The sequence below is a fragment of the Cupressus sempervirens genome, chromosome 3, assembly GCF_028749045.1.
Source record: "Cupressus sempervirens isolate cs-2001-9-10 chromosome 3, ASM2874904v1, whole genome shotgun sequence".
NCBI classification, from domain to species: Eukaryota; Viridiplantae; Streptophyta; class Pinopsida; order Cupressales; family Cupressaceae; genus Cupressus; species Cupressus sempervirens.
In genome coordinates, this window is record NC_143120.1 from 397,186,360 (window position 1) to 397,199,261 (window position 12,902).

General features: G+C 36.2%; 1 protein-coding gene across 8 annotated transcripts in view; it reads right to left on the reverse strand.

Moving 5' to 3' along the window:
• Positions 1–12,902, reverse strand: part of LOC149566692 (nuclear pore complex protein NUP160-like) — a 199,004-nt gene that overhangs the window by 18,865 nt on the left and 167,237 nt on the right. For all 8 annotated transcript variants that reach the window (XM_089820011.1, XM_089820008.1, XM_089820007.1 and 5 more), the window contains 4 exons: positions 12,766–12,894; positions 12,476–12,584; positions 12,313–12,381; positions 12,007–12,148 (listed from right to left, as the gene is read on the reverse strand). In XM_089820011.1, the coding sequence (XP_089676137.1) occupies positions 12,007–12,148; positions 12,313–12,381; positions 12,476–12,584; positions 12,766–12,894 (449 nt within the window). The remainder of the gene's footprint in view (positions 1–12,006; positions 12,149–12,312; positions 12,382–12,475; positions 12,585–12,765; positions 12,895–12,902) is intronic.

The following is a 12,902-nucleotide window of genomic DNA, read 5'->3' on the forward strand; positions in this document are numbered from 1 at the left end:
TGCCAACATATTTTAAAGTCTTTTGCAAGGAGAACCTTTATAATTTTCTTGAATATTTGGCATTTGCTCATTATTTTGACTGATTGGCCATCTTTTATTGGGCTTTTATTATTTTCAAATATTTCAATCGAAGGAGTTACTCTTTGAATCGAAAGGAAATGTATTTCTTTTGGGAACCAATATTTGGCTTTATGTCCGCCACCTCAGCCTTTTCTTGTAATTGAGCATGCACTTGCGAGATTGTTTTATTTATATTCTCGCCAAGACTATGCGAGCACATTTTTACCAAGCACTTCTTCATGCTCTATGATTTCATTATACCTTGGACGACCATGAGCTAACCAATAAGTTCATGACATTTCTCAAGAAAAACATTAAGCATTAAATAATAATATAAATTGTTTCGTTTTCTATCTGAGATCGTTGTGGAGGCTCTTGAGTACATTTCATATATTGACACCGTGTTACCATTATATTTATACTTGCGAATGCATGTATGTGTGTGTGTGTGTGTGTGTGTATAAATCAATATAATGATACAAAAGACATGATTAAATTTATGCACATGTATGTATATATGTATGTACAAATAGAGGTGGAAAAGATACCATGTTCCCAACATATTTTAAAATCTTTTGGAGGGAGACCCTTTATAATTATCTTAAATATTTGCTCATTATATTGAGGGATTGCTCATCTTTAGTTGGGTTTTTATTATTTTCAAATATTTCAATTGATGGAGTTACTTCTTGAATCGATTGGAAATGTATTTCTTTTTGGATTTGATATTTGGCCTTACGTCCCCCACCTCGGCCTTTTCTTGTAACCAAGTGTATTTTGCGAGAATGTTTTATTTATGTTTTTGTCGAGACTACGCAAGCACCTTTTTACCAGGCATTCCTTAATGCTCTGTGATTTCATTATATCTTACAGCCATAAACCAAGGGCAATGGTAACAACAGATTTCCTTTGAAGCAAGCTCTGCATTTTCTCAAGAACTTAGCGTATAGTCTCAGGGCTGCCAAAATTTCCTTTCTATTATTTTTACAATGTTATCATTCCTACCTCCCATAAAAGAATAGTGATCTCAATCCACACAAGGCACCACATCTCTTATACAAAGTTATGCATTCATTATTCTTTGTAAAGTTACAAAAAATAAGGATTATACGTTGATAATATTGTTGTGAAAATATTAAGTTGTCATCATGATCAATGCAAGTAATCTGTATTTGTAATCCAATTTCAGATTATATGTATGATATGTTTTATGCAAGCACCAAATTACTTATTGTGCATATTATTATTCATGTTGACTTACACAAAGGTGTTGGCAATATGCCTCTAAGCTAAGATCAGCAAGTAGTGCCATGAAAAGAATTTTGTGCAAATCACATTGAATATAGAATACACAAATTGATACCAGAACTGAATATAATCTTGAGATTTCCAAGGAAGCCCCCATAAAGACCGGAATGGTCAACCCCGAAATGGTTAGAGTGAACATCCCTACAAGAACAAATTATATCATAAATGGAAGTATTCAAATTATTAAAACTGAATAAAGTAAACTAAGTCAGCTCATGGTTGTCCAATGGAGCGGAGGGTTATCAAGCATAATTAGTAGCCCACTAAGATCGTTGGCCAAGGTAAGTTAGTGGCATGCTTGTCACAACAATCACTAGAGGTCGGAGTGCTAGCTATCAAAAGAGAGGTTGTTGGAGGATATACATACCCTTGTTTGTTGCATAGCTGACACTCTTAACATTGAGATACTTGGGTGCCATGATGGTGGTGCCCCAAACCTAGCTCCAAGGTAGGGAGGGTCTTTCTCGAAAGAGATTGTGTAGGGATAAGTAAAGGTTCATGGTTGGCAATTAAGCCCATGGCAATGCTACTCTCCACCATATGTTTAAGCTTGCTCAACACAGTAACTATCATCTCCTCCATGTACAGTACTTGGTTCTTTTGTACATTTCGTTTATCATTGTCATAATTTTTTATAATGTTATTTAAATTGATATTTCATTATGTTATCTTTGAAAGATTGTAATAGAAATGGAAGTAAATAGGTATAGAAGTTATAACTGCATTTCATGTGATCGAGATTAGTCCGTTACTAGTTTCTTTAAAGATGAACTGCAACATCTAAATAAGTTTGTTAAATTTCTCTTTCATATGAACTAATTGTTATAATTGTCACTTTGTCATCCTGTTATGAATATAGATATACTTTAAATTATAGTTCTTAAATGGCTACAGGAAAATAGCATGTTACACTACTAATCATTAGACATTTAATTTATATATAATCAAATATAATTAACAATTGTCTAATAATTACTAATCATAAATAATATGTATTAATGAATAGACATGTCCCATGAAAGCACATGTCTCTCCTTGTCTCATCCACAATATAAATTCAGCGAGATTGCTGCATTTGCAATACACAAAATACAGGAAGTGCTATTACATTTGCAGTGATCCTAAGTTTGAAAAAAGTGATTAAAAAAATAAAAAATATATATCTTGAATTCATTAAATAAATTGAAAAAACAATATAATGGTATTGTTTGATTAAATTTCCATTGAGATTTTTTTTCCTCTTGTTGAGAAGATGGAGATTGAGCATTCTTCATTCTATTATGGTTTCTTGCATCAATGTTTTCCTTCATTTTTGCAGGAGATTCTAGTAGTGATAGATTGTACATTTCCAATTGAAAATGTCTACCACGACCAAATGTATTAATCTTAAAAGTGGCCCAATCAATCCACATACAAGTATTAAGCTTAAACTCTTGAATCAACTGAAATAAATGAAGTCAAGGACATTAAAACCTTTGTTCCAAAATTGCCCAATAAAAAACCATTATGCAGAAAGTCTTAAGTATACATGAAAAACATTGCTAGTCACATTCTTACTCATACAAATACCAATTCCACTATTTTGTGATCTCAACCACAAAAACTTAATCTCACCGACTTCAAACATTTCCAACATGTCAAAACCTCATCATTATGTATGCAACTTGAAGAATATCTGGAGTAATATTCTTACCTCTCTGCCTCCCACTTATGATGGTGACTCCCCTACCCATACCCACTTTAGCTTCACCGAGACTGATAGTGACCTCTTTGTCCACCACCTCAAATAGCTCCTCCCCCAGGATTCCTTCACTAACACTAGGAATGCTCCCTCAATGTTTGATTCACTTGTTGCTGCACAATGGGAGTCCTCTCCTCTCTATCCCTCACTGCACCTCCACACTTTCCCCTAGCCCCAAACACAAAAGCTCTTGCCCTATGAATTGGTGATTTGACGAGGATTGCAAGTCCTTTCACCACTCGATTTGATCAACCTTCTCCACCCAATCACCCCTCATTTGTCCAGTTGAGGCTCATCTTCTGCCACTTTCTTCACCATAAGAAGCGAGTGTTCTTCACAAAGTAGTGTGGATCCCTCTATCCCTCTCTATTGCAGTCTTCATTGCTCCTCTAGCGCATCATGTTCCCTTACTGCCTTCCCCCCATTCCTCGCTCAGAGCACAGCTCCCTTGTTACACACACCTCCACTCTCTATGAGATCCCTAGCCAACCCCCTCTCCAACTCACCCCCAATACTACTGCCAACTCCTCAAGTTCTCAAACATCAATGAGGCAGTTAGATACATAAATATCAATAGGGTTGCGAATGAAGAAGGATTCTAGACAGAGTTCTTTAAGCTCGGTATTTCAATTTTGGGACCCATTCTTGAAATGCTCTTTAACAAAGCGGTTTGCATTGGCTTCCCTGACTCTTTGTCGTGGCACATTATCTATCTAATACATAAGAGTGGGTCGGCCTCAAACCCCAACAACTACAAGACCATTGTGACAGGGCATACGTTTTCCATACATTAACCTACTATGTTGAATACTATATTATCTGGATAGCTTGACCACCAACACTGTCATACTAGGGGGCAAGGAACTTTTCATACATATTTTCAAACCATGGACTATATCCTGACTCTGCGAGCTATTATTGAGGAGGTTCTACACCGCTTGACGAAGGTCCATTGCTTTTCTGTAGACTTCCAAAAAGCATTTGACTTTGTTCCTCGGACATCTCTCTTCCAAAGACTTAGAGATATTAGGATCTTCAACACCCTTGTAACAGCTATGATGAGGTTAAATGGGAGGGTCATGAGCAGGTTCAAGACACAGCAAGGGTTTTCAAATCCTATTTAGAGCACCATTTGGTGCCTACATTAACAAGATTGAGGCTTTCCTTCGTGATTTATCGCTCCCTGACAATGATTGCTACTTACACCAAGTTTTGATCTCTACTATCTCACTGTCTATGGGCGATGTAATTCTTTCAGTGTCCTCCCCAGAAGCGCTCCAACAACTTCTTGATGGGTTGGCCTCCTCTTACAACTCGCGACAATTCTTTATGAAATTGGGGAAGACTCGAGTTATGGTCTTCGATTGCTTGAAGACCTCGCATCTTCACTTTTACTTCCAAGGTGAGGAAGTTGAGATCATATTATCATATACTAACCTGGGTGCTAAGTTCTTCGTACCTTGCTTGAACTTTACACCTGTTATGCAACCCCAAGTTAATAAGAGTCTTGCTTCCTTGGTTACCCTTGAGAGACAATGCTTCAGACATCACTTCAAGGATACCACGAGCAAGATGTCCCTCTTGGACTCCTTGGTCTTCTTGGCTAGATTGGTATCACGATGCACCACCTTCCCCCATCACGATGCCCGTGCTCACCTACTCCCCTCCCAATAGGACCTGAGTGCGCTTGTCAAGACCAACATCTATAGACGGTATATTATCACGGCATGGAGTGAGCCTTCTAGGGAGCTCTATCCGAAGATAAAGTTCTATGCGGAGCACTACATGTATATCTAAGATGGGGTTACTATGCATTGCTGGCACCTCACTCGCTACTAGAATCATGCCATTAATATTTCTTTGGGGTCTTTTAGGGTGGGTTGTCATCTATTATGTATAGAAAATAACCACCAAATTGACAAAGAGGACAATTTTTGGAACCTCTGCCCCCTTGCATACGTGGAGATGGAGACCTGCTTTGTTTTTCGTTGCCAAGAGGTTATATTGCCTTTTCAGGTAGTGCATGTCCCTTTCTTCATTCTTCAGGTATACCGACTAATGGTGTCTCGCCCTTTATCTCCAAGAGGCCATGTGGCTTTGGGATCACACACAATAGCTTCAGTCCCCATCGATACAAACTTCAGAAAAGCTCATCACCTCTTTCTTTGCTCTTGGATCTCCTGCCTGAGGGACGAAGTGAACACTCAGCCTATCGTTGGGTCACACTAGGTCTGTGAGACCTTGCAAAGGGTAAACTCGACAACATCACCCTATCTCTAGCAGTTCATTGTGTCAGCCCAGGGCTCACCCTCGCCTCGACCCATATCCTTCAATTTATCATTACTTTTCCCTTGCAAGGAGCATGTAATCTCTTGTTGTTCAGCTCTTTGGCTTTCTTCTTGTGTTTTTTCCACAGACACCGTTTGTTGCTCCTCTTGCTAGTTGTTGCCTTATTGTATGGTTTTCAATCCCTTAGACACTCATGATCTCTTGTTGAACATTAATGATCTTATCTTATGTTATCTATCTTAACACTAATAGCAATAACATGTTGGCATCAATGACAACAATACAGAAACAACCATATTGACTTATCACTTATAAAAACCAAACATTTTGCTAAATACTGCAAACTATGCACCTTTCATACACAACACTTGTGAAACTATGAGGTGGAATATCGATTACTAACACCATGTTCCACTAATATGGTGATCTCATCGCGTTGACTAGAAGACCATTAACAAAGATGCCACGTGCAACTTTTGTTCAACAATATCTCTTGCTTCCATTTTAAACACCTTGGCTAATGGACCTCTTACACGTGGAAATTCACTTCACATTCCACTCCCATAGAGGTTATAGGAAAGAAGGGACGTTTGGATGCCACTATTGTATTAGTTGATAGATTCATGGTTTTTTTCTTTCAAGAAGTATAAGTATCTTGTTTTGTTATTGCAATCAATTTGTCAACACCTTTTTTATTATAACCATATGTACAAGAGGCAACCCCTTTTTATTTGGGCCCTCACACATAATAATTTTTTTACCACCAAGGCAAATAGACTGAATTTTCACTTGCGAATACGAGTTATTATATTGTGTATTACAACAATTACACTTCCAAATATATCCTCAACCTCTTGAAACTTCTAAAATCCTTGTTGTATGTCTCCATAACGGAGATCCTTTATCAATTTTGAAATTTGGGTTTCCTTTCGACGCACACCCACTTAATGTTGACAACAAGCAATTCTTGCAATCTAAATCAGAATATAGAAACAAACATAAAATATTCATCAGAAACTTGAAAAAACCCATCAAAAACTTGAAAAAATTAATCAAAAGACTAATGAATAAGGTTTAAATGTTTACCTTTGACACTTAAATACACTTATATGTTCATTTGATTGAATCTACTAAACATTAACAGAATGGTTTACTATGACATGCATTACATTTTCAAATGTATGACCCACCTCCTAAAACGTGTGATAATCTTGTGGTATGTCTTCATAATGGAGATCCGACATCAATTTTGTAGTTATTACTTTGTTCACCTTGTCATTAAATTAACGAATAGGCATGTCCCATGAAGGGACAAAGGACATGTCCCTTCTTGGTTTATTTTCCATATAAATGGAAGAGATCATTTGCATTCGGAAAACAAATACCATAAAGGCAGTGCTATTACATTTGCAACGATCCCAAAAACCTAACACATTCAATAGCTCATATTCTCAAGTCAACGCTCATTTTATCGACCCTACTAATAAAGGAATAGGAATGTGCATACAAAGCAAAGATCAAAAGGGGATGACTGATGCACAATTAGCAGGATTTATATCAGAACAAGAAGTTGTTGATCATTTGGCAGATCACAAAAAAAAATTTATCAACCTCCATCTGGGAACTAAAATTAACAATTGATCCAGTTGTATCCTTCAAACATCCATTCTTGAAAGTACTTGTACCGAAAGAGGAAGAAGTAGAAGTTATTGCTTGCAAAAGAGATCCACTAGATCCTACATTTAAAATGGAGGCAAGAGAGCTTGTTGATCAAGCCATGTCACATTGCCTCTATGCCAATGGTCTTCCTTTCATTGTGGTGAGATTGCCATATTGGAAGGGAATGGTGGTAGTGATCAGTCAAGCATTAGCCAATTACACTAGTCCTGGTATGAAAAGGTAAGTACTCAAAAAAAGAATTATATAAATAAAGCTCTTCAACCAATGAAAACTTATTGGAAAACTTCCAGTATATCTATTGCATCTGATGGATGGAAAGATATAAGAAACCGGCCATTGATTGATGTGACTGCAATGTCACCCAAAGGGGCAATGTTTTTTAGGGTAGTTGATTGAGAAGAAGTTACAGATTCACACTTCATTCTAGGATTCTCATTAAGGCCATAGAGATGGTGGGTAGTGAGAATGTGGTCCAAGTGGTTATAGATAATGCCAAAAATTGTAGGAGTATAGGTACTTTTGTTTAGAGTCAATATGACCATATGTTTTGGACATCGTGCACCATACACTCGCTCAACTTGGTCATGCAACAAATTGGTACCCAAAAAGATTGAGTGAAGCAAATATACCAAGAGGGAGAGGAGATACAAATATTTGTGATGAACCACCACATGTCACAATCCATATTCATATCATTCTCCAAGTAGGAGTTGCTGAAGGTAAATTGTAACTAGCTATTTTCATTTATATTTAATTTGAATAAGTTTTATGTCCATGTTCGGTAATCAAATTGTACATAACTTTTCTTAATATTTATTGACATATTATTAACTTAGTTTGCTAAGACCTGATCAGCATCTCGTATTGTTGTTATGAAATGACTTGTCAAGGTGCAAGAGGCATTGAGCCAAATAATTATTTCTAGTCAAGTTCAAAGAGAGCGCAGAAGGTTGGTTTTTGTCTTGGATGACAATTGGTGGGCTCATGTGCAATTTGTAATGGATTTCACTACGCCTATCATGATTGTGTTCCTCTTTGTTGATACATATTCACATTGTTTGGGGGATGTGTAAGATGGCATGGATACATGGTACATAAGGTAAAACTTACCATACAAATACATGAGAATGACCCCACAAAATGAGAAAGCCTTATGTAATACGGTGGAAGCAATCATCCATCATCGTTGGAAGATGGCTACCCGATTGCGAATCCTTGCATATGCCTTATCTCCAAGGTTGTATGGCCAGGAAATATTTGCTATGTCAGATAGAGTTGCACTATATGTGGATGAAGATATTGCTAATGGGTGTTGCAAAGCATTTGCAAGACTCTTCCAAGATTATAAAATGCACAAAAAAGAAATGCTAGAATCTGGCTTATCTGCATCAGGATCAAAATTTACTCCATATACATTAAAGGACCATAATGACATGGGAGTTATCACATGGTGGTACATGTATAGTCAACCATACAAGCATCTACGACCCCTTACAATCAAGATGCACTCACAGGCAAGGTTCAAGATGCACTCACAAGTAAGGTTTTTTTCGTTTTTTGTTTAACACTTGTAATCTAAAGTTTAGGTTTTTTTCGTTTTTTGTTTAACACTTGTAATCTACAGTTTATTGTTTAGCATTCTTTAATTTGTTTTTCATTTGTATGTTTAATTTTATGAACATTATCTAGGTTGCAAGTTTTTGCGTTGCTGAGCGGAACTATAGTACATACTCCTATATCCATTCAGTGAAGTCCAACCGGTTGCACTCAAAGAATGTTGAGGGCCTGGTTTGCATTCATACCAAACTTGCGTATTTGTTACATGATGTAATGTCCCCGTTTTTGGTAGGTCTATGCAGTTGATGGAGTTAGCTCATCATATTGACCCTCGTGAGCTGACAAGGTGTTTTGGGAGTCCCAGCTATAGGTTTACTATTTTTAGTAGGTCTATTTTTGGCAGTTGTTAATTCTGACAGTGCAGTGGGTGGATTCGGTAGTTGGTCGTCACTTGCAGTAAATTAAGTTAATAATTGCATGAGCTCTTATTTATTATTAAGTTACATTATTATAATAATGTTTATATGATTATAATAATGCTTATATTATTATAATAATGACATTAAGTGATATTTCTAAAAAGTGTGTTGGAAAGTTTCTAGTATTGAGTTCCTTTGGGAAACTTCCACAATTTCTAAAGTTGAGTTTTTTAGGAAACTTTGAGCAAACGAAAGATTATAAATGAGAGCTCATTTCATGGGGAAAAGGACGCTTGATTATATATTTGATCTTGTGTCTTTGTGGCTTTTTCCTGGGATCTGAACTGTATGCCCTTGCTGATGAATAAAGCTTGGAAATTCCGAGAATTGCATTTGCAATTTAACTATTGAGGTATAGCTAAGATTGCTAACTTCTCTACTGTTCATCACTGTAGCTGAGAAGTGTTTTCATTCCACTGCTGAAGTATAGTGGTAAGTATGAAATTTGCTCTATCTTCCATATCTGTATATGCTGTTGTTTTAGAAGAGTTAATTGGTTGAGGATTACATTTCTCCCTTGCTGTGGTGTAACAGAGAACTTTAGAAATCCTGTGTGCTGGAGTACTTGCGGAGAAATTGCTCTACTGGTAGAGGGCTCAATTCAAGTTTGATATTGCTGTTGTGTTTTCTCTAAATACATTTAACAGAGAAACTGTAGTCGTGATTTAATCTCTCATCATTTACAACTGTCCTGGAGGAATTTTGTAATGCCTTAGAAGCTGGAAAATAAATGATAGTGTTATGCATTTGAAGAGAGCTATTCCTTCTAGCACGTTTAGCTTGGGGAAGGTGGCATTAATAATTGTCAGGGCATTAATCATCACTGGAGGCAACGTCATCACTGGAGACGATTGAGACTGTAATCTGCCAGACGTCAAACTGTGATAGAAAAGTTGCTGGATGGGTTAACTGGCTGGGCAGAAACAAATGCAATTCTGACCCTCTGCCTTGTCTCACATAATGATTGGTTCCATCTGTGGTCTGCAATCAAGTTGTACCCCTTTCCTATCCTGGCCGCAGCTAGCAAATGGGAAGCAATTTCAGATTAATACCAGACGGGTCTGTTATAGTCTTTGGTTTGCGCTGAGATTGCTGATGGTGTTGCTATGTTAAGGAGCCACATCTGACATATATCTTGAATTCTCCTATCAATGGGCAAATGCAAGGAATTATGTTACAAAGAACATCAGGTTTCATCATTGTTTAAACATTGGCAATTTAGTTCATGGTACTGTCTTTCTTTTCTCTAAATAAATAATAAGTAATTCTGGAATTGAATTGTTAGATTCAGTATTTTCTAAGTACCTATGATATGTACTGAAATTCCCCTTTCCTATCCTGGCCGCAGCTAGCAAATGGGAAGCAATTTCAGATTAATACCAGACAGGTCTGTTATAGTCTTTGGTTTGCGCTGAGATTGCTGATGGTGTTGCTATGTTAAGGAGCCACATCTGACATATATCTTGAATTCTCCTATCAATGGGCAAATGCAAGGAATTATGCTACAAAGAACATCAGGTTTCATCATTGTTTAAACATTGGCAATTTAGTTCATGGTACTGTCTTTCTTTTCTCTAAATAAATAATAAGTAATTCTGGAATTGAATTGTTAGATTCAGTATTTTCTAAGTACCTATGATATGTACTGAAATTTGTGGATCACTAAGTTATAGCACAAATAGTGATTTCAGTATTCAAGTTGTTTAAAATTCAACACAAATGTCTTAATGCAAACCATCAAATGAGAACTAAAAGGGAGATTTGTCATTATGATGATATTGAGCCAGCCTTCCAAGTGTTTGACAGAATGCCAAATAACTAGCTAATTAAGAATTAGTTTTTGTTTGAGCTATAACCAGTCAGGGTTTTTACAGATAAGAAGGATGAGTACAAGTGTCAATCAAGCTGTGGAATGTAGCCCTAAATGTGCAAACTTGGATGCAATGTTTCAGATCTTACTACAATCACAAATGATGATGTTGATAGCATCAATGCACATGGTGCATCTAGCACAAGCGGAACTGTTTTTGGTTCAAATGATCTTGAACTTACAGCAGTTGGAGATGATGAGAATGTCAATTTTTTTGACAATCCTGATGATTTTAAATCTGATTAGAGAATCTTAAGTTTTGATTTTGTAGTTCAATTGCATTAGGATCTTGAGTAATTTACCAATTAGTTATTTCAATTGGTATATTTGTGTCTGTGAATTTTGAAGTTGAAGTTGAACTATCAACTGTGAAGTATCATACTATAGAATGATTTATTTTTATATTTCTTAAATTTCTTTGCAGACATATACATATATACATACACACACACACACACACATATATATATTGAGAGAGATTGAGAGAGAGAGAGAGAGAGAGAGAGAGAGAGAGAATCCAAATTCCAAAAATGAAAATTCGTGCATCTGATTCTTGCATCCGCATCACGTACTTAGTCTCTAAGTGATACAAAATCTGCAAGACTCATTTCAGGAACAATAAACTTGCAAGAATGGTTACATGCTGGAATGGGTTTCTAGTCACACCTTTAGCAGTTTAGCCATACTGCCTAAGATGATCTTTAAATAAACCAAAATTACATTCATTAATATACTATTTTGCCTGATTTGACTTCCTTGAAAAAGGTAGCTACTACTTAAGTCTCATAAAATTTAACAAATTATTTTCTGAAATTCTTTGTCAACAAAATGTGAACCAAAAACAATGGAGTTCATATCAATGAGCAAGATCCTAAAAGCTTATTTATTTCATTAATGACAAAAGATTCTTCATTTCCGAAGATTAATGATCCTATACTAAAAAATTGAAATCCACAATTAAAAACTAGATTATGAAAGTTGCAAACAATGGCCATTACTAAACTAAGGAAAAAAATTCTTACAAGATATGATTGAAGCACATTCCATGCAGTCTTTGAATTTATGTACTGTGTAGTTTGAAAGTTGTTGCCCATCCGATCAATGGAAATTTCATCCTCCCTGGCTGATGAAGGTATAAGAAGAACATTTACAGGTGAATCCCTCCTACAGGAAAATGAGATGTTTCAACTATGAGTTGCAAGCTAGAAACCTATAGAACTTGAGTAATATGAGTTGCAAACTGGAAAGCTATACAACTTGAGTTTTAGTGATCATTAGAACAACATCAACATGCATTATTATTTAATATTTCTGAAAGTCTTACTTACAGTAATAAAGAGCTAGATTTACTTGAACAGCATTTCTGAGCAAATATCTGAAAAACCTTTTCCAGTTCCCTGAAAAGGTAGTCATCTTCAGTAAATAACAAATTTCAGTACAAAATAGAACTAATTTAGTTATCCCTATATGTAAATTACTAGAAAATGTGACCTTTTTAACAAGGAATCTTTCCAAAACTTGAAAATAACAGTGAATGCGATCTCATTTAAGTTTGACTGTATCAATAACAAAACCACATCCACTGGTTGTAGACTTCCTCCTGCACAAGGAAAGATGATGAATTTTAAGTTGATCTTACCTTCAGCACCCATCACAGGTACTATGGTTAGTGAAAGATGAGTTACCCTTATAGATTTAGATTCTAGAATGACTAAATCAATTAAGTGCAAGAGAAGGAACAAAAGAGCCTGTATTGCAAATAAAATTGGATCAATACTAACGTAACGAAGAATGCCTGACATTTGCTGCTACAAGTTCAAGCTGTGCCAAAGTCAGCACATACTCTTTTTCAAGTTGTTCAATATCAATAGCGTAATTTTTCTTTTTCATCTCATCAGCAGTGTTTGCTACTGTAAAA